The following is a 26,226-nucleotide window of genomic DNA, read 5'->3' as shown; positions in this document are numbered from 1 at the left end:
ATCCGGATGACACAGGACCTTCTGATCCGACACGGGTGGGTCCTGAATTTTCCGAAGTCTCACTTATGCCCCGCACAACGGCTGTTGTTTCTGGGAATGATTCTCGACACAGTCCATCAGAGGGTTTTCCTTCCGCGGGACAAGATACTTTCTCTGCAGACACTGGTAAGACTGGTCCTTCAACACCGTCGGGTGTCAGTATATCTGTGCATTCGCCTGCTGGGAAAGATGGTAGCAGCGTTCGAGGCTCTTCCGTACGGTCGCTTCCACTCTCGACCGTTTCAGCTATGTCTTCTAAATCAATGGTCAGGATCTCATCTGTTCCTTCATCAGCGGGTGACGCTATCTCCAAAGGCACGGTCATCACTGCTCTGGTGGCTCCAGTTGACCCATCTGTTGGAAGGAAGACGGTTCGGCATATGGGATTGGACTCTCCTCACCACGGACGCCAGTCTGCGAGGCTGGGGAGCAGTGACCCTGGGACATCAGTTTCAGGGGCGCTGGTCAATCCACGAATCCGCTCTCCACATAAACATCCTCGAACTAAGGGCGGTGTACAACGCCCTGCTGCAGGCACATCACCTCCTGCGAGGTCGAGCGGTCAGAGTTCAGTCCGACAACGCCACAACGGTAGCATACATCAACCGTCAGGGCGGCACTCGCAGCTGCGCAGCGATGAGGGAAGTCACCAACATCCTTCTCTGGGCGGAGAAGTATGCTCTGTCCTTCTCGGCAATATTCATTCCGGGAGTGGACAATTGGGAAGCCGACTATCTAAGCCGGCAGGACATGCACCCGGGAGAATGGTCACTACATCCCCAGGTGTTTTGGCAACTGGTCCGCCGGTGGGGAAAACCACAGATCGACCTCATGGCGTCCCGCGTGAACCATCAGTTGCCTCTTTACTACTCTCGGACGAGGGACCCGGCGGCGGCGGGCGTGGATGCTCTCACGGCTCCTTGGAATTTCCAGTTCGTTTACCTCTTTCCTCCGTTCCCGCTGTTGCCGAAGGTTCTGCAACGCATCAAGAGAGAAGACGCTCTGGTTCTCCTAGTGGCTCCAGATTGGCCACGCAGGGTTTGGTACTCCGCTCTACATCTGTTGTCGGTGGCCGAGCCGTGGACCCTACCACTACGAGACGACCTTCTACAACAGGGTCCTTTTTGTTATCCAGACTTACGCAGGCTACGTTTGACGGTGTGGCTGTTGAGAAAGCCATCTTGACAAGGAAGGGGATTCCTCGTACAGTTATACCTACTATGCTTCGGGCTAGAAAGTCGGATACATCTTCTCACTACTACCGCATTTGGAAGGCTTATGTAGCATGGTGTGAACGTCGAGAATATTCTCCTTCCGTGTATAGCTTAGCCCGTCTTCTCCGTTTTTTGCAGGCGGGTTTTTCAGCAGGCCTAAGACTGGGCTCACTAAAAGTGCAGGTCTCTGCTCTTTCGGTTTACTTCCAGAAATGGTTAGCCTTGCTGCCTGAGGTTCAGACCTTCTTTCAAGGGGTTCTTCGAATACAGCCTCCCTTCCGTCCTCCGACAGCGCCATGGGACCTCAGTCTGGTCCTGTGCTTTCTGCAGTCTTCATTGTTTTAGCCCCTGGAATCAGTAGAGATAAAATATCTCACCTGGAAGGTGGTTCTGCTCCTGGCGCTGGCTTCAGCTAGACGGGTGTCGGAACTGGGGGCTCTCTCTTGCAGGTCTCCTTACCTGGTGTTTCATGTGGATAGGGCCGAGCTTCGTACTCGTATGTCCTTTCTACCAAAAGTGGTGTCTGATTTTCACATCAATCAGCCGCTTGTCGTACCGGCCCTCTCAGGGGACTCTCCGGATGTGAGATCATTGGACGTTGTAAAAGCGCTCAAGATCTATGTGGATAGGACTTCGGCTATTCGTAAGTCTGATTCCTTATTTGTGCTGTACGACGCTGCCCGCCGTGGTTGGCCGGCCTCTAAGCAGACCTTGTCTCGATGGATTCGACTGACCATCAGACAAGCTTATTTGGCGGCTTCTCGGGAACCTCCATCTTCCATTTCAGCACACTCCACACGCTCTGTGGGACCTTCTTGGGCGGCTGCCCGGGGGGTCTCTATGACTACTTTATGTCGGGCGGCTACTTGGTCCGGCCGTCATACGTTTGTCAAATTCTACAAGTTTGACACTTTGGCCGAGCGGTTTTACAGGACTCTCAGCGCTCTCCCACCCGTTCTGGGAGCTCTGGGACGTCCCCATTGTAACTACGCTCCAGTGGCCCCTAGTGGATGAAGGAGAAATCAGGATTTTGGTACTTACCGATAAATCCCTTTCTCCGATTCCACAGGGGCCACTGGACGCCCGCCCAGCGCTGTTCCTCCTTGTTGTTTTTTGCTTAACGGTTTGCGGTTCAATTAATGACCGCTTGTTGAGTTCAGGTTAACCTGTTTATTATTAGGTTCGATTCCAGGGTTAGTTTGGGTTATCCTGGTTGAGTAGACGTCAATAACCTCCTCTACCTTATGGTTTTCTCTATTACAGCTCTCCTTGGGCACAGTTTTACGTAGACTGGCTTGGAGGGGAGATAGTAGGGGAGGAGCTAGCCACAGGGTTAGAATTTTTTTTTTTAAAGTGCCAGCTCCCAATTACTGCCTACTATTTCCCCATTGTAACTACGCTCCAGTGGCCCCTGTGGAATCGGAGAAAGGGATTTATCGGTAAGTACCAAAATCCTGATTTTACCTCAGGTTCCCTCACAGCCTAAGAAAGCACCGTATTATCATGTACAGTCCTTTCGGCCTCAGAAAGGCAAACGGATCAGAGGCGCATCCTTTCTGCCCAGAGGCAGGGGTAGAGGAAAGAAGCTGCACCAGGCAGCCAGTTCCCAGGAACAAAAATCCTCCCCCGCTTCCACTAAGTCCACCGCATGACGCTGGGGCTCCACAGGCGGAGCCGGGTGCGGTGGGGTCGCGTCTCCGAAACTTCAGCAACCAGTGGGTTCGCTCACAAGTGGATCTCTGGGCTGTACAAATTGTATCTCAGGGATACAAGCTGGAGTTCGAGGCGACTCCCCCTCGCCGTTACCTCAAATCAGCCTTGCCAGCTGCTCCCAGGGAAAGGGAGGTAGTACTGGCGGCAATTCACAAGCTGTACCTCCAGCAGGTGATAATCAAGGTTCCCCTCCTTCAACATGGACGGGGTTACTATTCCACAATGTTTGTGGTACCGAAACCGGACGGTTCGGTGAGACCCATTCTGAATTTAAAATCCTTGAACACTTATATAAGGAAGTTCAAGTTCAAAATGGAATCGCTCAGGGCGGTTATTGCAAGCCTGGAAGAGGGGGATTTTATGGTGTCGCTGGACATCAAGGATGCTTACTTGCATGTCCCCATTTACCCACCTCACCAGGAGTACCTCAGGTTTGTGGTACAGGATTGTCATTACCAATTCCAGACGTTGCCGTTTGGTCTGTCCACGGCACCGAGAGTATTTACCAAGGTAATGGCCGAAATGATGATACTCCTTCGGAAGAAGGGAGTTATAATTATCCCGTACTTGGACGATCTCCTTATAAAGGCGAGGTCCAGAGAGCAGTTGTTGGTCAGCGTAGCACTCTCTCGGGAAGTGTTGCAACAGCACGGCTGGATTCTGAATATCCCAAAGTCGCAGCTGATTCCTGCGACGCGTCTGCTTTTCCTGGGCATGATTCTGGACACAGAACAGAAGAAGGTGTTTCTCCCGGTGGAGAAGGCCCAGGAATTGTCATCTCTGGTCAGGGACCTCCTGAGACCAAAACAGGTGTCTGTGCATCACTGCACGCGAGTCCTGGGAAGATGGTGGCTTCTAACAAAGCAATTCCCTTCGGCAGGTTCCATGCAAGGATCTTTCAGTGGGATCTGTTAGACAAATGGTCCGGATCGCATCTTCAGATGCATCGGTTGATCACCCTGTCTCCAAGGGCCAGGGTGTCTCTGCTGTGGTGGCTGCAGAGTGCTCATCTTCTCGAGGGCCGCAGATTCGGCATACAGGACTGGGTCCTGGTGACCACGGATGCAAGCCTCCGAGGATGGGGGGCAGTCACTCATGGAAGGAACTTCCAAGGACAGTGGTCAAGTCAGGAGACTTCGCTACACATAAATATACTGGAACTAAGGGCCATTTACAACGCCCTAAGTCAAGCAGAGCCCCTGCTTCAAAGCCAACCAGTGCTGATTCAGTCAGACAACATCACGGCGGTCGCCCATGTAAACCGCCAGGGCGGCACAAGAAGCAGGATGGCGATGGCAGAAGCCACAAGGATTCTTCGATGGGCGGAGAATCACGAGCTAGCACTGCCAGCAGTGTTCATTCCGGGAGTGGACAACTGGGAAGCAGACTTGCTCAGCAGGCACGACCTCCACCCGGGAGAGTGGGGACTTCATCAAGAAGTCTTCACACAGATTGTAAATCGTTGGGAACTGCCACAGGTGGACATGATGGCGTCCCGCCTCAACAAAAGCTAAAAAAATATTGCGCCAGGTCACGGGACCCTCAGGCGATAGCTGTGGACGCACTAGTGACACCGTGGGTGTACCAGTCGGTTTATGTGTTCCCTCCTCTTCCTCTCATACCCAAGGTACTGAGGATAGTAAGAAAGAGAGGAGTAAGAACTATACTCATTGTTCCGGATTGGCCAAGAAGAACTTGGTACCCAGAACTACAAGAAATGATCTCAGAGGACCCATGGCCTCTGCCTCTCAGACAGGACCTGTTACAGCAGGGGCCCTGTCTGTTCCAAGACTTACCGCGTCTGCGTTTGACGGCATGGCGGTTGAACGCCGGATCCTAGTGGAAAAGGGCATTCCGGATGAAGTTATTCCTACGCTGATAAAGGCTAGGAAAGACGTGACGGCAAAACATTATCACCGTATATGGCGAAAATATGTTGCTTGGTGTGAGGCCAGGAAGGCCCCTACAGAGGAATTCCAGCTGGGTCGATTCCTGCACTTCCTACAGTCAGGAGTGACTATGGGCCTAAAATTAGGATCCATAAATGTCCATATTTCGGCCCTATCTATTTTCTTTCAAAAAGAACTGGCTTCACTGCCTGAAGTTCAGACGTTTGTTAAGGGAGTGCTGCATATATTAAGCCCCCTTTTGTGCCTCCAGTGGCACCTTGGGATCTTAACGTTGTGTTGGATTTCCTGAAATCACACTGGTTTGAGCCACTTAAGACCGTGGAGCTAAAGTATCTCACGTGGAAGGTGGTCATGCTGTTGGCCTTGGCTTCAGCTAGGCGTGTGTCAGAATTGGCGGCTTTGTCATGTAAAAGCCCGTATCTGATCTTCCATATGGACAGGGCAGAATTGAGGACTCGTCCCCAGTTTCTCCCAAAGGTGGTATCAGCGTTTCATTTGAACCAACCTATTGTGGTGCCTGCGGCTACTCGGGACTTGGAGGCTTCCAAGTTGCTGGACGTAGTCAGGGCTTTGAAAATCTATGTAGCCAGGACGGCTGGAGTCAGGAAAACTGACTCGCTGTTTATCCTGCATGCACCCAACAAACTGGGTGCTCCGGCTTCAAAGCAAACTATTGCGCGCTGGATCTGTAACACGATTCAGCAAGCTCATTCTGCGGCAGGGTTACCGCATCCTAAATCAGTAAAAGCCCAATCCACAAGGAAGGTGGGCTCTTCTTGGGCGGCTGCCCGAGGGGTCTCGGCTTTACAGCTTTGCCGAGCTGCTACTTGGTCGGGTTCAAACACATTTGCTAAGTTCTACAAGTTTGATACCCTGGCTGAGGAGGACCTTGCCTTTGCTCATTCGGTGCTGCAGAGTCATCCGCACTCTCCCGCCTGTTTGGGAGCTTTGGTATAATCCCCATGGTCCTTACGGAGTTCCCAGCATCCACTAGGACGTCAGAGAAAATAAGAATTTACTCACCGGTAATTCTATTTCTCGTAGTCCGTAGTGAATGCTGGGCGCCCGTCCCAAGTGCGGACTCTCTGCAATTCATGTATATAGTTATTGCTTAACTAAAGAGTTATTGTTATGAGCCATCTGTTACTGAGGCTCAGTTGTTGTTCATACTGTTAACTGGGTATGGTTATCACAAGTTGTACAGTGTGATTGGTGTGGCTGGTATGAGTCTTACCCTGGATTCCAAATCCTTTCCTTGTTGTGTCAGCTCTTCCGGGCACAGTTTCTTTAACTGGGGTCTGGAGGAGGGGCATAGATGGAGGAGCCAGTGCACACCAGATAGTACCTAATCTTTCTTTTAGAGTGCCCAGTCTCCTGCGGAGCCCGTCTATTCCCCATGGTCCTTACGGAGTTCCCAGCATCCACTACGGACTACGAGAAATAGAATTACCGGTGAGTAAATTCTTATTAAATCATTCCTTTGAACATGGGGCGGTTCTTACGAAGGCATTCAAACGGGGTGGGGGTCACAGAGAAGTGAAGTCTGCTGGAGGGAGCTTAGAAAGTGTCTAATTTGGAAATATTCAAATTAGTTGAGGGGTTGTGCAGGGGATTTCTCCTGGAAACCTGGAGCAAACCAGTTCCGAGGCCTGTGGCTGGTCTCTGCAGCCCTGATGACCGTTGCAATCACTACCTAGCCACTACTAACTGGAAATTCATATCTGAAACGGATGTTAATTGTCCACATACTGTATGAGTATAGATATTAAAACCAACTTGTAAAATGCGCAATAAACCTCATTCATCAGCCTAGATCAAAGTAAAAGGTTCACAACTCTTTAATGATTCTAAACAATAGCGAGTGCAGTTTTGCCCTATTAGAACAAAACTCCATTCGCTACTGTGTGATTATGTTCGGGTCCATTTTTCTGAAGGTCACTACCATGATTTTAAGCTACTGTATTGCTTTACAGTCCATACTTGCGCAAATTGGTTGTCATGATTAAACACATCACTACACTGAGAATTTTTCAATTTTTCATTCTCTAAGGATGTCTTTCTAATCAGTGAATATAGGTCCGTTATCCCAATCCATATTTTTAACATTAAGTAGTATTCTCTGGTTTGATAGCAATTACGGTTATTTAGCATGGGCACACAAACTCGCTGCTGCTCTCCAGGATCGCGTGGCCGCACCACGGGAGGAGGTAAGAGGGTCCCCCAGGTGGGACACGCTGCAAATTGCGACCCGCCGCGGTCTTTAGGAGAAGGACCGCGCGTGCTGGCGTGGACACTGTTCGTATAGGGACCTCACTAGACCACCAGGGCAGGGGCACAAGTCAGTTTATATTAAAACCATTTTCTCTATCGTCCTAGTGGATGCTGGGGTTCCTGAAAGGACCATGGGGAATAGCGGCTCCGCAGGAGACAGGGCACAAAAAGTAAAGCTTTAGGATCAGGTGGTGTGCACTGGCTCCTCCCCCCATGACCCTCCTCCAAGCCTCAGTTAGATTTTTGTGCCCGGCCGAGAAGGGTGCAATCTAGGTGGCTCTCCTAAAGAGCTGCTTAGAAAAGTTTAGCTTAGGTTTTTTATTTTACAGTGAGTCCTGCTGGCAACAGGATCACTGCAACGAGGGACTTATGGGAGAAGAAGTGAACTCACCTGCGTGCAGGATGGATTGGCTTCTTGGCTACTGGACATTAGCTCCAGAGGGACGATCACAGGTACAGCCTGGATGGTCACCGGAGCCTCGCCGCTGGCCCCCTTGCAGATGCTGAAACGAGAAGAGGTCCAGAATCGGCGGCAGAAGACTCCTCAGTCTTCTTAAGGTAGCGCACAGCACTGCAGCTGTGCGCCATTTTCCTCTCAGCACACTTCACACGGCAGTCACTGAGGGTGCAGGGCGCTGGGAGGGGGGCGCCCTGGGAGGCAAATGAAAACCTTTTTTGGCTAAAAATACCTCACATATAGCCTCCGGGGGCTATATGGAGATATTTAACCCCTGCCAGAATCCGTTAAGAGCGGGAGACGAGGCCGCCGAAAAAGGGGCGGGGCCTATCTCCTCAGCACACAGCGCCATTTTCCCTCACAGAAAGGCTGGAGGGAAGGCTCCCAGGCTCTCCCCTGCACTGCACTACAGAAACAGGGTTAAAACAGAGAGGGGGGGGCACTAATTTGGCGTTAGAAATATATAAAAAAGATGCTATAAGGGAAAACACTTATATAAGGTTGTCCCTATATAATTATAGCGTTTTTGGTGTGTGCTGGCAAACTCTCCCTCTGTCTCTCCAAAGGGCTAGTGGGTCCTGTCCTCTATCAGAGCATTCCCTGTGTGTGTGCTGTGTGTCGGTACGTGTGTGTCGACATGTATGAGGACGATGTTGGTGAGGAGGCAGAGCAATTGCCTGTAATGGTGATGTCACTCTCTAGGGAGTCGACACCGGAATGGATGGCTTATTTAGGGAATTACGTGATAATGTCAACACGCGCCAAGGTCGGTTGACGACATGAGACGGCCGACAAACAATTAGTACCGGTCCAGACGTCTCAAAAACACCGTCAGGGGTTTTAAAACGCCCGTTTACTTTAGTCGGTCGACACAGACACAGACAGGGACACTGAATCCAGTGTCGACGGTGAATAAACAAACGTATTCCTTATTAGGGCCACACGTTAAGGGCAATGAAGGAGGTGTTACATATTTCTGATACTACAAGTACCACAAAAGAGGGTATTATGTGGGATGTGAAAAAACTACCGTAGTTTTTCCTGAATCAGATAAATTAAATGAAGTGTGTGATGATGCGTGGGTTCCCCCCGATAGAAAATATGGGCGGTATACCCTTTCCCGCCAGAAGTTAGGGCGCGTTGGGAAACACCCCTTAGGGTGGATAAGGCGCTCACACGCTTATCAGAACAAGTGGCGGTACCGTCTATAGATAGGGCCGTCCTCAAGGAGCCAGCTGACAGGAGGCTGGAAAAATATCATAAAAAGTATATACACACATACTGGTGTTATACTGCGACCAGCGATCGCCTCAGCCTGGATGTGCAGAGCTGGGGTGGCTTGGTCGGATTCCCTGACTAAAAATATTGATACCCTTGACAGGGACAGTATTTTATTGACTATAGAGCATTTAAAGGATGTATTTCTATATATGCGAGATGCACAGAGGGATATTTGCACTCTGGCATCAAGAGTAAGTGCGATGTCCATATCTGCCAGAAGATGTTTATGGACACGACAGTGGTCAGGTGATGCAGATTCCAAACGGCACAAAGGTGTATTGCCGTATAAAGGAAGAGGAGTTATTTGGGGTCGGTCCATCGGACCTGGTGGCCACGGCAACTGCTGGAAAATCCACCGTTTTTACCCTAAGTCACATCTCTGCAGAAAAAGACACCGTCTTTTCAGCCTCAGTCCTTTCGTCCCTATAAGAGTCATATCTGCCCAGGGATAGAGGAAAGGGAAGAAGACTGCAGCAGGCAGCCCATTCCCAGGAACAGAAGCGTTCCACCGCTTCTGACAAGCTCTCAGCATGACGCTGAGACCGTACAGGACCCCTGGATCCTACAAGTAGTATCCCAGGGGTACAGTTTGGAATGTCGAGACGTTTCCCCTGCGCAGGCTCCTGAAGTCTGCTTTACCAAGGTCTCCCTCCGACAAGGAGGCAGTATGGGAAAAAAATTCACGAGCTGTATTCCCAGCAGGTGATGATTAAATTACCCCTCCTACAACAAGAAAAGGGGGTATTATTCCACACTATATTGTGGTACTGAAGCCAGAAGGCTAGGTGAGACCTATTCTAAATCTAAAAAAATTTGAACACTTACAAAGGTTCAAATCAAGATGGAGTCACTCAGAGCAGTGATAACGAACCGGGAAGACGGGGACTATCTGGTGTCCCGAGACATCAGGGATGCTTACCTCCATGTCCCAAATTTGCCCTTATCACTAAGGGTACCTCAGGTTCGTGGTACAGAACTGTCACTATCAGTTTCAGACGCTGCCGTTTGGATTGTCTACGGCACCCCGGGTCTTTACCAAGGTAATGGCCGAAATGATGGTTCTTCTTCGAAGAAAAGGCGTCTTAATTATCCCTTACTTGGACGATCTCCTGATAAGGGCAAAGTCCAGGGAACAGTTGGAGGTCGGAGTAGCACTATCTCGGATACTGTTACAACAGCAGGGGTGGATTCTAAATATTCCAAAATCGCAGCTGATCCCGACAACAAGTCTCCTGTGCTTAGGGATGATTCTGGACACAGTCCAGAAAAAGGTGTTTCTCCCGGAAGAGAAAGCCAGGGAGTTATCCGAGCTAGTCAGGAACCTCCTAAAATCAGTGCATCATTGCACAAGGGCCATGGTAAAAAAATGGTGACTTCCTTCGAAGCAATTCCAGTCGGCAGATTTCATGCAAGAACTTTTCAGTGGGATCTGCTGGACAAATGGTCCGGATCGCATCTTCAGATGCATCAGCGGATAACCCTATATCCAAGGACACGGGTGTCTCTCCTGTGGTGGTTACAGAGTGCTCATCTTCTAGAGGGCCGCAGATTCGGCATTCAGTTTTGGATGTTGGTGACCACGGAGGCCAGCCCGAGAGGCTGGGGAGCAGTCACACAAGGAAAAAATTTCCAGGGAGTGTGATCAAGTCTGGAGATTTTTCTCCACATAAATATAGCTAAGGGTAAATTTATAATGCTCTAAGCTTAGCAAGACCTCTGCTTCAAGGTCAGCCGGTATTGATCCAGTGGGATAAAACATCACGGCAGTCGCCCACGTAAATAGACAGGGCGGCACAAGAAGCAGGAGGGCAGTGGCAAAAACTGCAAGGACTTTTCGCTGGGCGGAAAATCATGTGATAGCACTGTCAGCAGTGTTTCATTCCGGGAATGGAAACTGGGAAGCAGACTTCCTCAGTAGGCACGACCTCCACCCGGCAGAGTGGGAACTTCATGGGGAAGTTTTCCACATAATTGTAAACCGTTGGGAATTACCAAAGGTGGACATGATGGCGTCCCGTCTGAACAAAAAACGGGACAGGTATTGCGCCAGGTTAAGAGACCCTCAGGCAATAGCTGTGGACGTTCTGGTAACACCGTGGGTGTAGCAGTCGGTGTATGTGTTCCATCCTCTGCTTTTCATACCTAAGGTACTGAGAATTATAAGACGTAGAGGAGTAAGAACTATACTCATGGCTCCGGATTGGCCAAGAAGGACTTGGTACCCGGAACTTCAAGAGATGCTCACAGAGGACTTATGGCCTCTGCCGCTAAGAAGGGACTTGTTTCAGCAAGTACCATGTCTGTTCCAAGACTTACCGCAGCTGCGTTTGACGGCATGGCGGTGGAACGCCGGATCCTAAGGGAAAAGGCATTCAGGAAGAGGTCATTCCTACCCTGGTCAAAGCCAGAAAGGAGGTGACCGCACAACATTATCACCACATGTGGCGAAAATATGTTGCGTGGTGTGAGGCCAGGAAGGCCCCACGAAGAAATTTCAACTCGGTCGATTCCTGCATTTCTTGCAAACAGGAGTGTCTATGGGCCTCAAATTGGGGTCCATTAAGGTTCAAATTTCGGCCCTGTCGATTTTTCTTCCAGAAAGAATTGGCTTCAGTTCCTGAAGTCCAGAAGTTTGTCAAGGGAGTATTGCATATACAACCCCCTTTTGTGCCTCCAGTGGCACTGTGGGATCTCAACGTAGTTCTGGGATTCCTCAAAACACATTGGTTTAAAACCAGTCAAATCTGTGGATTTGAAGCATCTCACATGAAAAGTGAACATGCTCTTGGACCTGGCCTGGACCAGGCGAGTGTCAAATTGGTGGTTTTTTTCTCAAAAAAGCCCATATCTGTTTGTCCATTTGGACAGGGCAGAGCTGCGGACTCGTCCCCAGTTCTCTCCCTAAGGTGGTGTCAGTGTTTCACCTGAACCAGCTTATTGTGGTGTCTTGCGCCTACTAGGGACTTGGAGGACTCCAAGTTGCTAGATGTGGTCAGGGCCCTGAAAATATAGGTTCCAGGACGGCTGGAGTCAGGAAAACTGACTTGCTGTTATCCTGTATGCACCCAACAAACTGGGTGCTCTTGCTTTTAAGCAGACTTTTGCTAGTTGGATGTGTAATACAATTCAGCTTGCACATTCTGTGGCAGGCCTGCCACAGCCAAAATATGTAAATGCCCATTCCACAAGGAAGGTGGGCTCATCTTGGGCGGCTGCCCGAGGGGTCTCGGCTTTACAACTTTGCCGAGCGGCTATTTAGTCAGGGGCAAACACGTTTGTAAAATCCTACAAATTTGATACCCTGGCTAAGGAGGACCTGGAGTTCTCTCATTCGGTGCTGCAGAGTCATCCGCACTCTCCCGCCCGTTTGGGAGCTTTGGTATAATCCCCATGGTCCTTTCAGGAACCCCAGCATCCACTAGGACGATAGAGAAAATAAGAATTTACTTACCGATAATTCTATTTCTCGGAGTCCGTAGTGGATGCTGGGCGCCCATCCCAAGTGCGGATTATCTGCATTACTTGTACATAGTTACAAAAATCGGGTTATTATTGTTGTGAGCCATCTTTTCAGAGGCTCCGCTGTTATCATACTGTTAACTGGGTTCAGATCACAGGTTGTACAGTGTGATTGGTGTGGCTGGTATGAGTCTTACCCGGGATTCATAAATCCTTCCTTATTGTGTACGCTCGTCCGGGCACAGTACCTAACTGAGGCTTGGAGGAGGGTCATGGGGGGAGGAGCCAGTGCACACCACCTGATCCTAAAGCTTTACTTTTTGTGCCCTGTCTCCTGCGGAGTCGCTATTCCCCATGGTCCTTTCAGGAACCCCAGCATCCACTACGGACTCCGAGAAATAGAATTATCGGTAAGTAAATTCTTATTTTTATTATGGCCCACAGTACCAGGTGGTTGAAGTCCAGTAAGGGGATGAGGCTCTGACCTATAGCCCCTCCCGCAGCCCCAGGCACCATTACTGCAAATGTTCCAGCCCTGGAGCGGCTCCTCTCTGCCTCCCTCACTGCCTGTCAGCGTTTGGGCACCATTTCTCTCATGCTGCGCTGATCTTGGGACTCCTGGGCTCTGTCTCCTCTGTAAAGCTGCCTGCATCCAGCGCTGAGCATTTACAGGACACTTAAGTATTCTACATGTTTTTAGACAGCGTTCATTAAGAAAGCGTGCATACATTCAGGGATATTTAGTACAATTACCCTTTGATATATATCCAGTTTTACTGTGCATTGTTATATCTATTTTGCCATATAGCATTACTCTGTAGTACAGTTACTTAGTATTGCTAGTCCAGTGCAGTTTTATTGTTTGTGATAATTTCTGCAATATACGTGTGACTGAGTGTGTGCTGGTAGCTGCCGTGTGATCTGTATTCCGTGTATCCCGCAGGTTTTGCTATCCCTATATTCTGTACCCTGAGGGGGGCTATGTGCGTCAGGGTCCTATAGATATAGTGTTTCACAGGACATAGTGGTTTGGTATCTTTCTCTGTGAAGATAGTCACCGTATACCTCTTAAAATTCTTGCTTGCAGTCACACTGTGAGGGTTTTTTTTTGCCAGGTATTCTGTCTGCTTAAATTGTACTTTTTGTCACCCTAGGGGTACGGTTACAAATAGTGTCTGCTATCCAGGGTGAGGACTCCAGGGCTGATCCTGCACCAGGTAGTGCTGACGCCATGGATGGTCCTGAAGAAAATGTAGCAGCTGAGGGTTCAGGTTCTGGGGTCTCTGCACCCCAAGGTCAGTTGGCAGCACCAGAGTCCGATGATTTCCCACCGTGGGCTACCTTCACTAATTTACTGACTATGCTGTAACTAGACTTACGCCCCCTATGGGACCTCCTGTGCCATTACAGCCACATGTTGTCCCTGCAGTTAATCCACCATGGGCAGATACTCTGTCTTCTCAGTTACAGCAATTAAATCAGTCTCTGGTTAAACAAAAGGCTAACCCTCGCCCGCCTAGGACCAAGGGGTCCTCTAAACGGGTATTACTTCCTCACAATCCACACATGTCCCGGTTACTTCTTCCGATGAAGATGGCACTTACACATTGACCCCTCTGACACTGATCCAGATACTTCAGATGGGGTAACTCTGACACAAGTGGATGTTCCTGACCTCTTGGAGGCCATCAGGCTCATTCTTCAAATTGAGGATGACGAGGAGCCTCCTACTACCTCTAAGAAATCCGATAAGTTTAAACATCAGAAGGTGACTAAATTGCTTCTACCCCATTCTGGTTGATATACGTCGGGAATCCTGGTAATCTCCAGGAACAAAATTTTCACTGTCAAAAAAGATGCTAGCTCGTTATCCCCTCGCGGCAGAGCTAAGTAAAAATTGGGAAACACCACCTCCGGTGGAGTCTCAGGTCGCACGCCTGGTGGTGTCCTCGGCCCTGCCTGTCACTACCGTCGCCTCCCTTAAGGTACCGACGGATAAGCGTGTGGAGAGTTGCTTGAAGTCCATTTGCACTCTTGCAGGGGCTGTGCATAGACCCACTATAACAGCTGCCTGGGCGGCGAAAGCTATTGAAACCTGGGTTCAGGAAGTTGAAGCGGAACTACCTTCTAATTTTTCTGATAATGCTAGATAGTGTCTTAATTATATTATTACAGCCTCTCATTACATTCAAGAGGCGGCATCTGATGCTCAGAGGGGCAGGGGGTACTATTCCACACTGTTCCTAGTCCCGAAACCGAATGGGTCCTCCCGGACCATTCTCAACCTCAAGTCTTTGAACAATTTTGTGAAGGTTTCCAAGTTCCGTATGGAACTCTTCGTTCCATTTATTCTGGCCTTGGAGCCCATGGACTATATGGTATCCCTGGACATACAAGATGCTTACCTCCCATATCCCTATTGCCATGTCGCATCAGCAATACCTGTGGTTTGCTATTGGCAACCTACATTACAATTTCAGGCCTTACGTTTTGGTCTGACCACAGCTCCACGAATTTTCACCAAGGTTATGACGGCTTTCCTCCGCCGTCAGGGCATCAGGATCCCACCGTATCTGGATGATCTGTTGATCCTGGCAACCTCACCAGTGGTTCTCCTTCGTCATCTGGAACTGACGGTCCAATTCCTACAAGCCCACGGGTAGATCATCAACTGAAAGAAATCCTCCCTGGTCCCTGCTCAGAGCAAGGTGCACCTGGGAGCGTTGTTGGACACACACACACAGCGGTTGTTTTTGTCAAGGTCCTGAAACTTCAGGACAAAAGACGCTTCCTACCTGGCCCACGTGTGTCTATACACTCGGTGATGTAAGTACTGGGCCTCATGGTGTCTGCTTTCGACAGGGTAGAGTGCGCTCAATTTCACTCCCGCCCTCTCCAGAAGTGAATTCTCTCCAAATGGGACAGCCTATCCCACCGGATCAGGACTCGCATGATCTCCCTAACTCCGGAGGTTTGCCTGTCTCTGTCCTGGTGGCTCCAGGATCAGCGATTGAGCGGGGGTCGTCCCTTCTGGATCTGCAACTGGGTCCTTCTGACGTTGGATGCCAGTCTGAGGGGTTGGGGCGCGGTATTGGAGCAACACTCTCTTCAGGGTCGATGGACCAGGGAGGAGTCTCTCCTCCCGATAAACATTCTGGAACTGTGGGCAGTGTTCAATGCACTGACACTAGCCCTGCCTTGGATACAGAACAGGCCTGTTCAAGTACAGTCAGACTACACCACCACTGTGGCGTACATAAATCATCAAGGCGGCACTCGAAGCCGCATGGCAATGAGGGAAATGTCAAGGATACTTCAGTGGGCAGAACGACATCTGCCAGCCATATTCGCAGTGTTCATTCCGGTAGTCCTCAACTGGGAAGCGGACTACCTCAGTCGTCAGGACGTACGCGCCGGAGAGTGGAGCCTTCATCCAGAAGCATTTCAACTCCTAGTGAACAAGTGGGGCCTACCAGATGTAGACCTGATGGCGTCTCGACACAATCACAAGGTTCTGGTCTTCGGAGCAAGAACAAGGGATTCTCAGGCGGTGTTCGTGGACGCACTGGCAACTCCATGGAACTTTCGGCTGCCGTACGTGTTCCCTCCGGTGACACTCCTGCCCAGGGTGATAAGGAAGTTCAAGCAAGAAGGAGGAATACTACTTCTACTCTCTTCAGCTTGGCCCAGACGGCATTGGTTCTCAGACCTACAGGGTCTCTCGATAGAGCGTCCTCTTCTACTTCCACAAAGCCCAGACCACCTCGTTCAGGGCCCCTGTATCTACCAGGATTTGGCCCGACTGGCTTTGACGGCATGCCTCTTGAAGCTTCCGTTCTAAGGGCCAAGATTTTTGCTGAGGCAGTCATTCAAATTATGTTGAAGGCCCGTAAACTGACTTCGGCTCGGATTTATTGCAGGGTCTGGAATTCTAATTTCACATGGTGTGCTGCTAAGAATGTTGACAGATTCAAATTCAGTACTGCCAATCTGTTGGCCTTTCTACAACAGGGCCTGGACTTAGGCTTGCGTCTGGCCTCGCACAAAGTTCATATTTCAGCCTTGTCTATTTGGTTTCAGAGAAAGATTTCGACTTTGCTTGATGTTCATACCTTCACTCAGGGTGTTCTACGAATTCAACCTCCCCATGTTCCTCCTGTGGCTCCTTGGGATTTGTCGGTTGTTCTGGACACCTTGCAGGAGGCTCCTTTTGAGCCACTAGTGTCGGTGGATCTTAAATGGCTTACTCTTAAGGTCTTGTTTTTGCTGGCTATTGCCTCTGCTAGACTGGTTTCAGATTTAGGTGCCTTGTCCTGTCGGTCACCTTACCTGATTTTTCACCGTGACCGGGCGGTTCTTCGGACCCACCCTGATTATTTGCCTAAGGTGGTGTCTTTACACCGTAACCAAGAAATTGTGGTTTCGGCATTTACCCCTCCAGGTTTGTCATCCAAAGTGAAGTCTTTTGATGTGGTACGGGCTCTCCGTATTTATGTGAAAAGAACGGAGTCAGTTTTGAAATCTGACTCTGTTTGCTCTTTTTGGTTTTAACATACTAATAAGCAGACCTTGGCCAGATGGATTAGAATGGGGATTGTACATGCTTATGTACAGGCTGGCCTTCCAGCTCCTGATACCATTAAAGCCCATTCTACTTTCTGTTGGACCTTCTTTGGTGGCCCGCTGTGGTGCGACCCTTGAACAATTGTGCAAGGCGGCTACGTGGTCCTCAGTGAACACGTTTATAAGGTTCTATGCCTTCGATACTTCCGCCTCCCAGGGTGCTTCCTTTGGACGCCGGATTCTTGTGCCCGCTGCAGTGCGTCCCCTCCCATGAGGAACTGCTTTAGGACATCCCCGATGTTATTCCCTGTGGAATACAGTGTACCCCGCTGCAGAAAAGGAGATTTATGGTAAGAACTTACCTTTGTTAAATCTTTCTGCGAGGTACACTGGATTCCATAGGGCACCCACCCTGACGCACTTAGCTTCCTTGGGTTTGTATGGCATTAGCCGCTGGTACCTTCTCCTGTCGTCAGAATGTGTTGCTGTGTGGCTACTAACTGTTATCGTCTCTTTTCTACCTGCTACTGCAGTGTTTCCCAACCACGGTCCTCAAGGCACACTAACGGTCTTGGTTTTAGTGATATCCAGGCTTGAACACAGGTGACTTAATTAGTACCTCAGTTATTTTGATTTAACCATCTGTGCTGAAGCCTGGTTATCACTAAAACCTGCACTGTTGGTGTGTCTTGAGGACCGTGGTTGGGAATGCCTGTGCTACTGCATTGGACTGGTTAACAAAACTGAGCTCCTGTGCGGGGTTGTAGAGGAGGCAGTGCAAGGCATCCTTGGACAGTCAAAGCTTTAGCCTGTTGGTGCCTCGGATCAAGATCCTACTCTAAACCCCGATGTTATTCCCTGTGGAATCCAGCGTACCTCGCAGAAAGAGATTTAACAAAGGTAAGTTCTTACCATAAATCTCCATTTTTCCCTTCATTTTGGGGAATTGGTTAACTAAGAACAAGGTAGTAAGTGTATAAACAGTACATTTTTCATTTCGACTATGAAGCTCCAGCTTCACAATTTATCGAGGTGAAGAAGTAAGCAGTATCGCTGATTTATATATGAGGAAGTTAGCAGCCGGAGTCGGAAAACTACCTCCAGCGATCTTTTGCAAGACCTGTAGCGCATCCGCCTAATGCATGTACTGCGTCATGGCTTCTATCGGACTGCAACGTGCATGCATTAATCTCGTATAGCAGCAAGATCTGATTGTGGGCTAGCCGTACAGACGGGAGGTAAAATGGAGACAGCGATGAGACTGGTTAGTAGCACATGGTGTCATCCTCAGGTGGTGCTGTGTGTTAGTGGGCAAGCAATGAAAGCTCAGGTTTTTTTTTTTTTTTTTTCTGTTTCTTTTAGTAAGTGCTAGTTAACGCTTCGCCTCCATAGCTGACAATCTAAAGGGTACACTGGTGAACTCTGGTTTCTCCACGGTCCGTTTTTTAATCCATTTTAGAAAGGCAGTAAATTTATTTTTTGACCAAAGTCGGAATAAAGGGCTTATCACCGATTTTTAAATGTATCCTAATGCGTCCGTGTTCCTGAATCACAGTTGGCATCTACTGGCAACTGAATCCCAGGGCATGATACAGATGAGTTTGATTTTAGCAGGCTATTTGTATATGTGCATAGTAATTGGTGTGTGTCAGCCATGAAATGGTGAAATTAGAGGCTTGAGCTGGAAACTACTACTACCATATGCAAATTCTGTGAAAAGCGTCTATCTATAGTTCTGAGCTCTTTAATTTTTTTGTAGTGACCAATAGGTGGTGCTGTGAGACTTCCAGTAGTTTATTTTTTTTTTATTTTGTACTGTGTTTTTACATAAATTATATTTGTAAATTGCTAGAATCAAAACTAGAACAGACTGTTCTGTAATTCAAGTGTTAGGAAGCACTTAGTATATCCGGCAATATATATTTCTCTGGCTGGGTCCACAGGATTATCCACAGGATAACATTGGGATATTGTCGAGCGACAGCGAAAATGGCACCAACACGGTCACAAGCTTTCTGGCCTCCCAGGATGCATTGGGGCCTCCGCTATATAGTCCCGCCCACTGACTCAGTCAGATCAGTTTTTTGCTTGGTGCGGCAGGAAGCCGCATGGTCACAGGGCTGCTGTGAATAAAGCAGCCTAAAGCTTTTATTATTTTATTTTGTATAGACTTACTATATTGTTTTTTTGAGCGACTTCTCTTAACAGCGTCTTAAACGCATATTAGAAAGAGTCACTCCAGCAACTCCCCACCGGGTCGCAACAACGCTTACCTTCGGGTATTAGTGCTGTCTCGACGGGCGTCTGAAGTCGGATGTTCTAGCAGGTCCAGCAGACGTAACCAGACTGTGGCCGGAGCATGGGGAGACGGTGAGTCTATGGACTTCCTCTTACTAGAGGGGTCAGGACACAGCTACACTGATTTGGTGGAGACTACAAACAGTGTGTTGATGCGCCGAACATCTCGAGTGTGACAGAGCTACGCTCCGGGGATCATAGGCGCCAGGACTAGGTAGAGGCCGCGATCCTGGGAGTTTAAGTCAACGGGGGGATTCAGACGCTCTCCTGGCCGTCCCTCCTCCGAGTTCATGGCCAGTTCCCGCGTGTCTCTCGTTTCATGAACTGAATGACCTCACTTCCGGCTCAGACGCTACCACGAGGGTACTCGGTCGCAGCTTAGACGCTGCGGTTGTGTACACTGGAGATAAAACCTGCCAGACAGAGTCGCAGGCCTTAGCGTCTGCATACACGTGGAAGTCGCTCAGCGTCCGTGTCCATTATCAGTTACCAAGATCGGCAGTGTACACCAGTAGCGTCTGAATCCACTCAGCGTCTTACGAGCGTATTTGCTTGGATATGGAAGTGTGGTGAGTCTCCCTGTATCCCGCTCTCCGGAGGCAGGGTATACAGTACTAAAAATTCCTTCTACTTTTTAGTATGCATTGTTAATTTTTAGTACATATTGCATATGAGACCTGTATATTACTGTGTTTTCTGCATGTTATGTTGGAAAAAAAGAGCCAGTTAAAACAGAAGTACAATTTTCCTAATTATGTATAAGTTGTTATGGAGGTTGTATTCTCATATGACAATGTTGTGACTGCTAGTGTTTGTGCTGACTTTTCTGTGTAATGTCAGTCCTGTTCTGACCCTCAAATCAGGTGCACTGTGGTCAGATTGATCTCACCTCTATATACTGACATATAGGGTGTTTTTCAGTCACAAAATTGTGTAGTCAATAACAGATTATTACCATGTCTGTGAGCGGCAAAAGTGATGAGGAGAATTTATCAAGCACTCCTATAGCCCTAACATGCTTATCTTGTAAGTCGGGGGTAATTGATATGAATCAATTGGTCACTTATGAGGGTTTGTGTGCAAACTGTTTCGCTTTTCAGCGAAGTAAAAGACATGAGTTGGTTCAACCACCAACAGAGCCACCATGGAATATGTTCGCAAATACTCTATCTTCTATAGCGGACAAGTTAACTGCAGTAGCACCACCTCAGGGGTTAGGTTACACTATGAACCCATACATGCAGCTCCCTTCCTACGGCTTGGTTCCAGTAGCCTCTACAACCAACCAAGAGACAGTTAAGACTAAGACAAAGACTAAGTTAAGACTAAGTCTGTGTGGCAGACTACACAAGATGATACATCGGACGATGAGACAATAGATTCGACTCCGTATGATGATCAGTCGCAGAGTTTTAGTTCAGATGATGTAGCTGAACTTATTAATGCTGTGAAAGCTGTTCTCTCGTTGGAAGAGCCAGCCAAGACAGTGTTAAAATCTAAAGCACCTGTATTTAAACGAACAAAATCAGTGAAAGCTGAATTCCCAGCGTCCGATGAGCTGACAGAAATGATGGATGAGTCTTGGGCAGCGCCCAGTAAAAAGTATAAGATTCCTAAGAGATGGGATTCTTATTATCCATTTCCAGCAGTGGATTGTTCGAAAAGAGAAGTTCCTCCAAAAGTAGATGCAGATGTTCTACGACTCGTGCATAAATCTGCTTTACCACTGTCATCTACCTCACTAAATGATGTCACAGACAGAAGGGTAGATAGCCTTTTGAAAAATATTTTTTTTTTCTAGTAGGAGCAGTGGTAAGACCTGCTATGGCTTCGGCCTGGGTAGCAAAGGCAATGGGCGAATGGATAGAGGAACTAGAGAATGACATTCCTTCTCCTACTAGGGAGCAAGAGGATAGTTTTTGCCGGTTAAGACAATCTGTCCAGTATTTGGAAGAAGCAGCAATTGATGTAGGCACAGTTGCTTCTAAAGCTTCAGCCTTGAGAGTAGTCGCTCGCAGAGCAGTTTGGCTACGGACCTGGAAGGCAGATGCAGAGTCCAAGAAAGATTTGGAAGCATTGCCTTTTGTCGGTAATATATTATTTGGAAAACCTTTATCGGATATTCTAGAATCAGAGGCTGAATTGAAAAAGCTCAGATTTCCGGCTGCTTATAAACCTAAATCCAAGGGTTTAAAATTTCGCTCATTTCGCTGGCAAAGCAAAAGCTAAAGAGGAGCCTAAGCAACCCCAGTTTAAATCCAGGGGTAGGAAGCAGTGGGCTAGCAAAAAGCCAGCTTCCAAACCTGAACAGAAACCGTCAGCCTGAAGAGACGGGCCTCCGCCTGGAGGATTCCAGGGTTGGGGGCCGACTCCTTCAATTTGCACACATATGGCAACAGTCAACAGCAGATGCCTGGGTGCAGAAGGTAGTATTTCAGGGGTATGGGTTCCCATTCAGGAGGCAGCCTCCTCAAAGTTTTTTTTGCACCAGCCCGTCTCGTATATAGTCGAAGGCCAATGCCCTGCAAGAAGCAGTCCAAAAATTACTGCAGTCAGGTGTGATTGTCCCAGTACCTCCATCACAAAAGGGACAGGGGTATTACTCCAATCTATTTCTAATCCAGAAACCAAATGGGTCATATCGACCAATTCTAAATCTGAAAATGTTGAACAAATACATATGGATCCCGAAGTTCCACATGGAGACGTTACGCTCCATAATGTTGTCTATGGAACCGGGAGATTACATGGTATCTCTGGATGTACGGGATGCTTACCTACATGTGCCTATAGCACTGTCACATCAGTGTTACCTCAGGTTTGCTATCCTCCAGGAACATTTCCAGTTCCAAGCTCTGCCTTTCGGGTTAGCTACAGCACCCAGGGTGTTTACCAAGATCATGGTGGTTATGGCAGCTTGTCTGCGCAAGCAGGGGATAAGAATATTCCCATACCTCAACGACCTGTTAATCTTAGCACAGTCGCAAGATTTACTGTTGAGCCATCTTCAACAGACGATAGTTTGTTTACAGAGACACGGGTGGCTCATAAATTGGGAGAAGTCGTCCCTCAATCAGTCACAGCGGATGGTTCATTTGGGGGCCATATTGGATTCAGACCTACAGAAAGTTCTCTTACCAGAGAAAAAGTTAGTCAAGGTACAGGTCATGGCTCAGGAAGTGTTGCAAGCCCAGACAATGTCAGTCCATGCAGCAATGCGACTGTTGGGTCTGATGGTATCAACCTTCGACATGGTGGAATATGCGCAATTCCACTCCAGACCATTGCAGCACCTTATTCTGACCAAATGGAACGGAAATCATCAGACGATAAAGAAGCAGATGATAAAGATTCCAATAAATGTAAAAAGGTCTCTAGCGTGGTGGCTACAGACAGACCATTTAAACAAGGGGAGACCCTTTTGGATAAAAGAGTGGCAAGTCCTGACAACAGATGCCAGCCTGCAGGGCTGGGGGGCGGTACTCGGAAGCCTATGGTTCCAGGGAAATTGGACCGCAAGGGAAAGTCGCCTGCCGATAAATCTGTTGGAGATAAGGGCCGTTTACTTGGCTCTAGTTCAGGCAAAGGACAATCTACAAGGAAGAACAGTCCAGATCCGCTCAGACAATGCGACGGCAGTAGCATACCTCAATCATCAAGGAGGAACTCACAGCAAGAGTCTGATGGAGGAAGTAACTCCCATTCTAAAATGGGCGGAACTCCATCTCCCGGCATTGTCAGCAGTATTTGTCCCGGGTGTACTAAATTGGGAAGCGGATTTTCTCAGTCGGCACACCGTTCATGAAACCGAATGGGCACTACACCCAGAAGTGTTTCAGACACTGGTGAACAGATGGGGTCTACCGGAGATAGACCTTATGGCGTCTCGTCTAAACAACAAAGTTCCGAGGTACGGATCAAGAACAAGGGACCCAGGAGCGGTCCTGGTAGACGCACTGTCAGTAGAATGGAGGTTTCAGCTGGCATATCTGTTCCCTCCAATATCTCTGTTATCCAGAGTAGTGAGAAAGGTAAAACAGGCAAAAGGAGCAATTATTCTAATAGCTCCAGCTTGGCCAAGAAGGCATTGGTACACAGATCTGTTGAGAATGTCAGTGTAAGCACAGATACTGCTCCCTCAACGTCCAGATCTGTTAATGCAGGGTCCTTGTTATCACAGTCATCTGGATCGCCTATCTTTGACGGCGTGGCTGTTGAAACCTCTATCTTAGAGGCTAAAGGATTTTCGAAACAAGTAATCCAAACCATGCTTATAGCAAGAAAGCCTTCTTCGGCCCTTGTGTATCATAGAATATGGCAAGCCTATATTCACTGGTGTACTGGAAAAAATTACAATACGAGATCTTTTAAAGTAGCTAGGATTTTGGATTTCCTTCAGGCAGGATTGGATAAAGGGTTGAAAGTTGCTTCCTTGAGGGTGCAAGTCTCGGCGTTGACTGTATGGTTTCAGCAGAAGATTGCTGATTTACAGAATGTACGTACATTTTTCCAAGGAGTAGTACATATTCAACCTCCATTTGTTCCTCCTGCAGCTCCCTGGGATTTGAATTTAGTTCTTAAATTTCTCCATGGTCCTTTGTTTGAACCACTTGAGAGAGCATATCTTAAGTGGTTAACGGTTAAAGTTCTTTTTTTACTGGCAATGGCGTCAGCCAGAAGAGTGTCAGATTTAGGAGCATTATCATGTAAGTCTCCTTTCCTAAGTTTTTTTCCAGACAGAGCAGTTCTCAGAACGAGATCTAGCTATCTTCCAAAGGTGGTATCAAAGTTTCACCTGAATGAAGAAATTGTAGTCCCAGCTTTTCAAATATCGGGACTATCTGCGGGTGAAGCGTCGCTGGACGTGGTCCGGGCTTTAAGAATCTACATAGATCGTACTAGTGCCATCAGGAAAACAGATTCTCTCTTCATCCTCTACGGATTCCATAGGAGAGGTTGGCCTGCTAGTAAACAGACGCTGGCGAGATGGCTCCGAATGGTAATATCAGAAGCTTATTCTCATGCAGATCTCCCTATTCCGGCTAATGTCTCTGCACACTCTAAGGTCCTTCTTGGGCAGCACAGCAGGGTGCTTCAGCAGAACCGATATGTAGGGCAGCCACATGGTCTTCTATGAACACATTCATCAGACATTATGCCTTGGATACTTTTGCCTCTCATGACGCAGACTTCGGGCGAAAGGTCCTCCTGTGCAATTAGGAGCGTCCCCACCACTAAAATGGCTTTGGGAACCCCAATGTAATCCCGTGGATAATCCTGTGGACCCAGCCAGAGAAATATACGTTATGGTAAGAACTTGCCGTTGATAACGTGATTTCTCTTATATCCACAGGGATCCCACCCTCACGCATCTGATTTGAGGATCTAGACCATCGCTAAACCTCTTCCTTCTTGTATGGAAGGATGTGCATGTGCGTTCTTATCGCCTGTACAGGTCTCTACTTAATGTTCCTGCCTAAAATCGCTGTGGAAAAAACTGATCTGACTGAGTCAGTGGGCGGGACTATATAGTGGAGGCCCCGATGCATCCTGGGATGCCAGAAAGCTCGTGACCGTGTTGGTGCCATTTTCGCTGTTGCTCGACAATATCCCAATGTTATCCTGTGGATACCTGTGGACATAAGAGAAATCACGTTATCAACGGTAAGTTCTTACCATAACATATATATTAAATACATGACCAATTTTTGCATGACCTTACTTGGAACATATTCTTCTGTTCTACAGTACAGTAGCCATTAAGCGGCATACAGATGGTGCGATATATCTACCGATATGGACTATATAGTCCACATCAGTAGAAAAAACAGTGCGTATCGCACTGTGTGGAAACAACTTGCGATGCAATCTGGTCCTGCGGGATCGGCATCACAAGGAAAAATAGTGTGCCAGCAGGGCCAATATATCCGAGGTTCATGCCTCCGGCCACAATATAGTCCTTATCGGCCATTATCCTGCATCGCCCCGTGTGTAGGCCGCTGTAATCTAAACACTTAAATAAGCAGATGACTTTATATCAGCAGTTGTTTTTTGTTTGTCTTCATATAGAATGACATGACTCCTGTTTCCTTGCATTGGGGGGATATCCTTATGCCATTGCTGAAGAAGTATAAGTTAAACATAACTTGGGGGGACCAGGATCTATTGAATATTGTCTTTTCTCACAACCCAGGTAAGGTTATTCTGACTTGCACTATATTGTCTGAATATGGTGATGTTTCTGTACTTTCTTTGGCCTTTTTCTAGATGAGGAATGTTATTCCTGGTATTAGTATTTAAATAAAAAATTACTCTAGGTGCTTATGTTAATTTTTTTGGTTGGGGCATCTCATATGAACCTGAAGAAAACTAGTTGTTTCCCACAAAGCACACCCTCTTGTTATACTGAGCATACACGCTACAATTATCTTCCCAAGCCACCCGATATCGGCGGATCGGCCAGATAATTGAGGCGCTTGTACTGGTGACCGATCCGGTAATATCGATTGGTCGGACATGTCCCTCCGATTCAATATTTTGAAAGTGTCATGTCTACTGCCTCGGCGGTGTATGCCCTACCGTGGCCCACTGACATTTTCCCTGTTCCTTCACATGGGAAGGAACAAGGGAAAGTCTCCTTCCTGGGGGCAGAGCGCTGATATCACTGGCCAGTACACTGAGAGATCTCATAATGTATGCCTGTGATATCTGCAGTGTCAGCTAAAATGTCTGTCTGTCTGACAGGCATTTTATCTGCCAGCTTTAGATCTACCTGTTAGATATATTCTAACCAGCAAATGAATGTAGCTACTTACTGTAATTTTTATAATGTCTTAACAGTACATACTAGGCTTCACACATGGATTGGGGAAAAAGGATAAAATAATTGCTTTAGAAACATTTCAAGTAGTTTGCTTTTATCAATTCAACCTAGTGGCACACTTTAGTAGTGCCACACTCTAATGCAGGCATTCCCAACCACGGTCCTCAAGGCACACCAACAGTGCAGGTTTTAGTGATA

At 48.0% G+C, this 26,226-nt stretch overlaps 1 protein-coding gene across 6 annotated transcripts in view; it reads left to right on the top strand.

The window, feature by feature from the left end:
- GXYLT1 (glucoside xylosyltransferase 1) overlaps window positions 1-26,226 on the top strand; it is a 262,151-nt gene that overhangs the window by 87,859 nt on the left and 148,066 nt on the right. For all 6 annotated transcript variants that reach the window (XM_063927318.1, XM_063927319.1, XM_063927321.1 and 3 more), the window contains one exon: window positions 25,275-25,398. In XM_063927318.1, coding sequence (XP_063783388.1) covers window positions 25,275-25,398 — 124 coding nt within the window. The remainder of the gene's footprint in view (window positions 1-25,274; window positions 25,399-26,226) is intronic.

The sequence above is a fragment of the Pseudophryne corroboree genome, chromosome 6 (genome assembly GCF_028390025.1).
Source record: "Pseudophryne corroboree isolate aPseCor3 chromosome 6, aPseCor3.hap2, whole genome shotgun sequence".
Taxonomy (NCBI): Eukaryota; Metazoa; Chordata; class Amphibia; order Anura; family Myobatrachidae; genus Pseudophryne; species Pseudophryne corroboree.
Note: the sequence above shows the minus strand (reverse complement) of the source record. Positions and strands in the feature narration are given on the sequence as shown.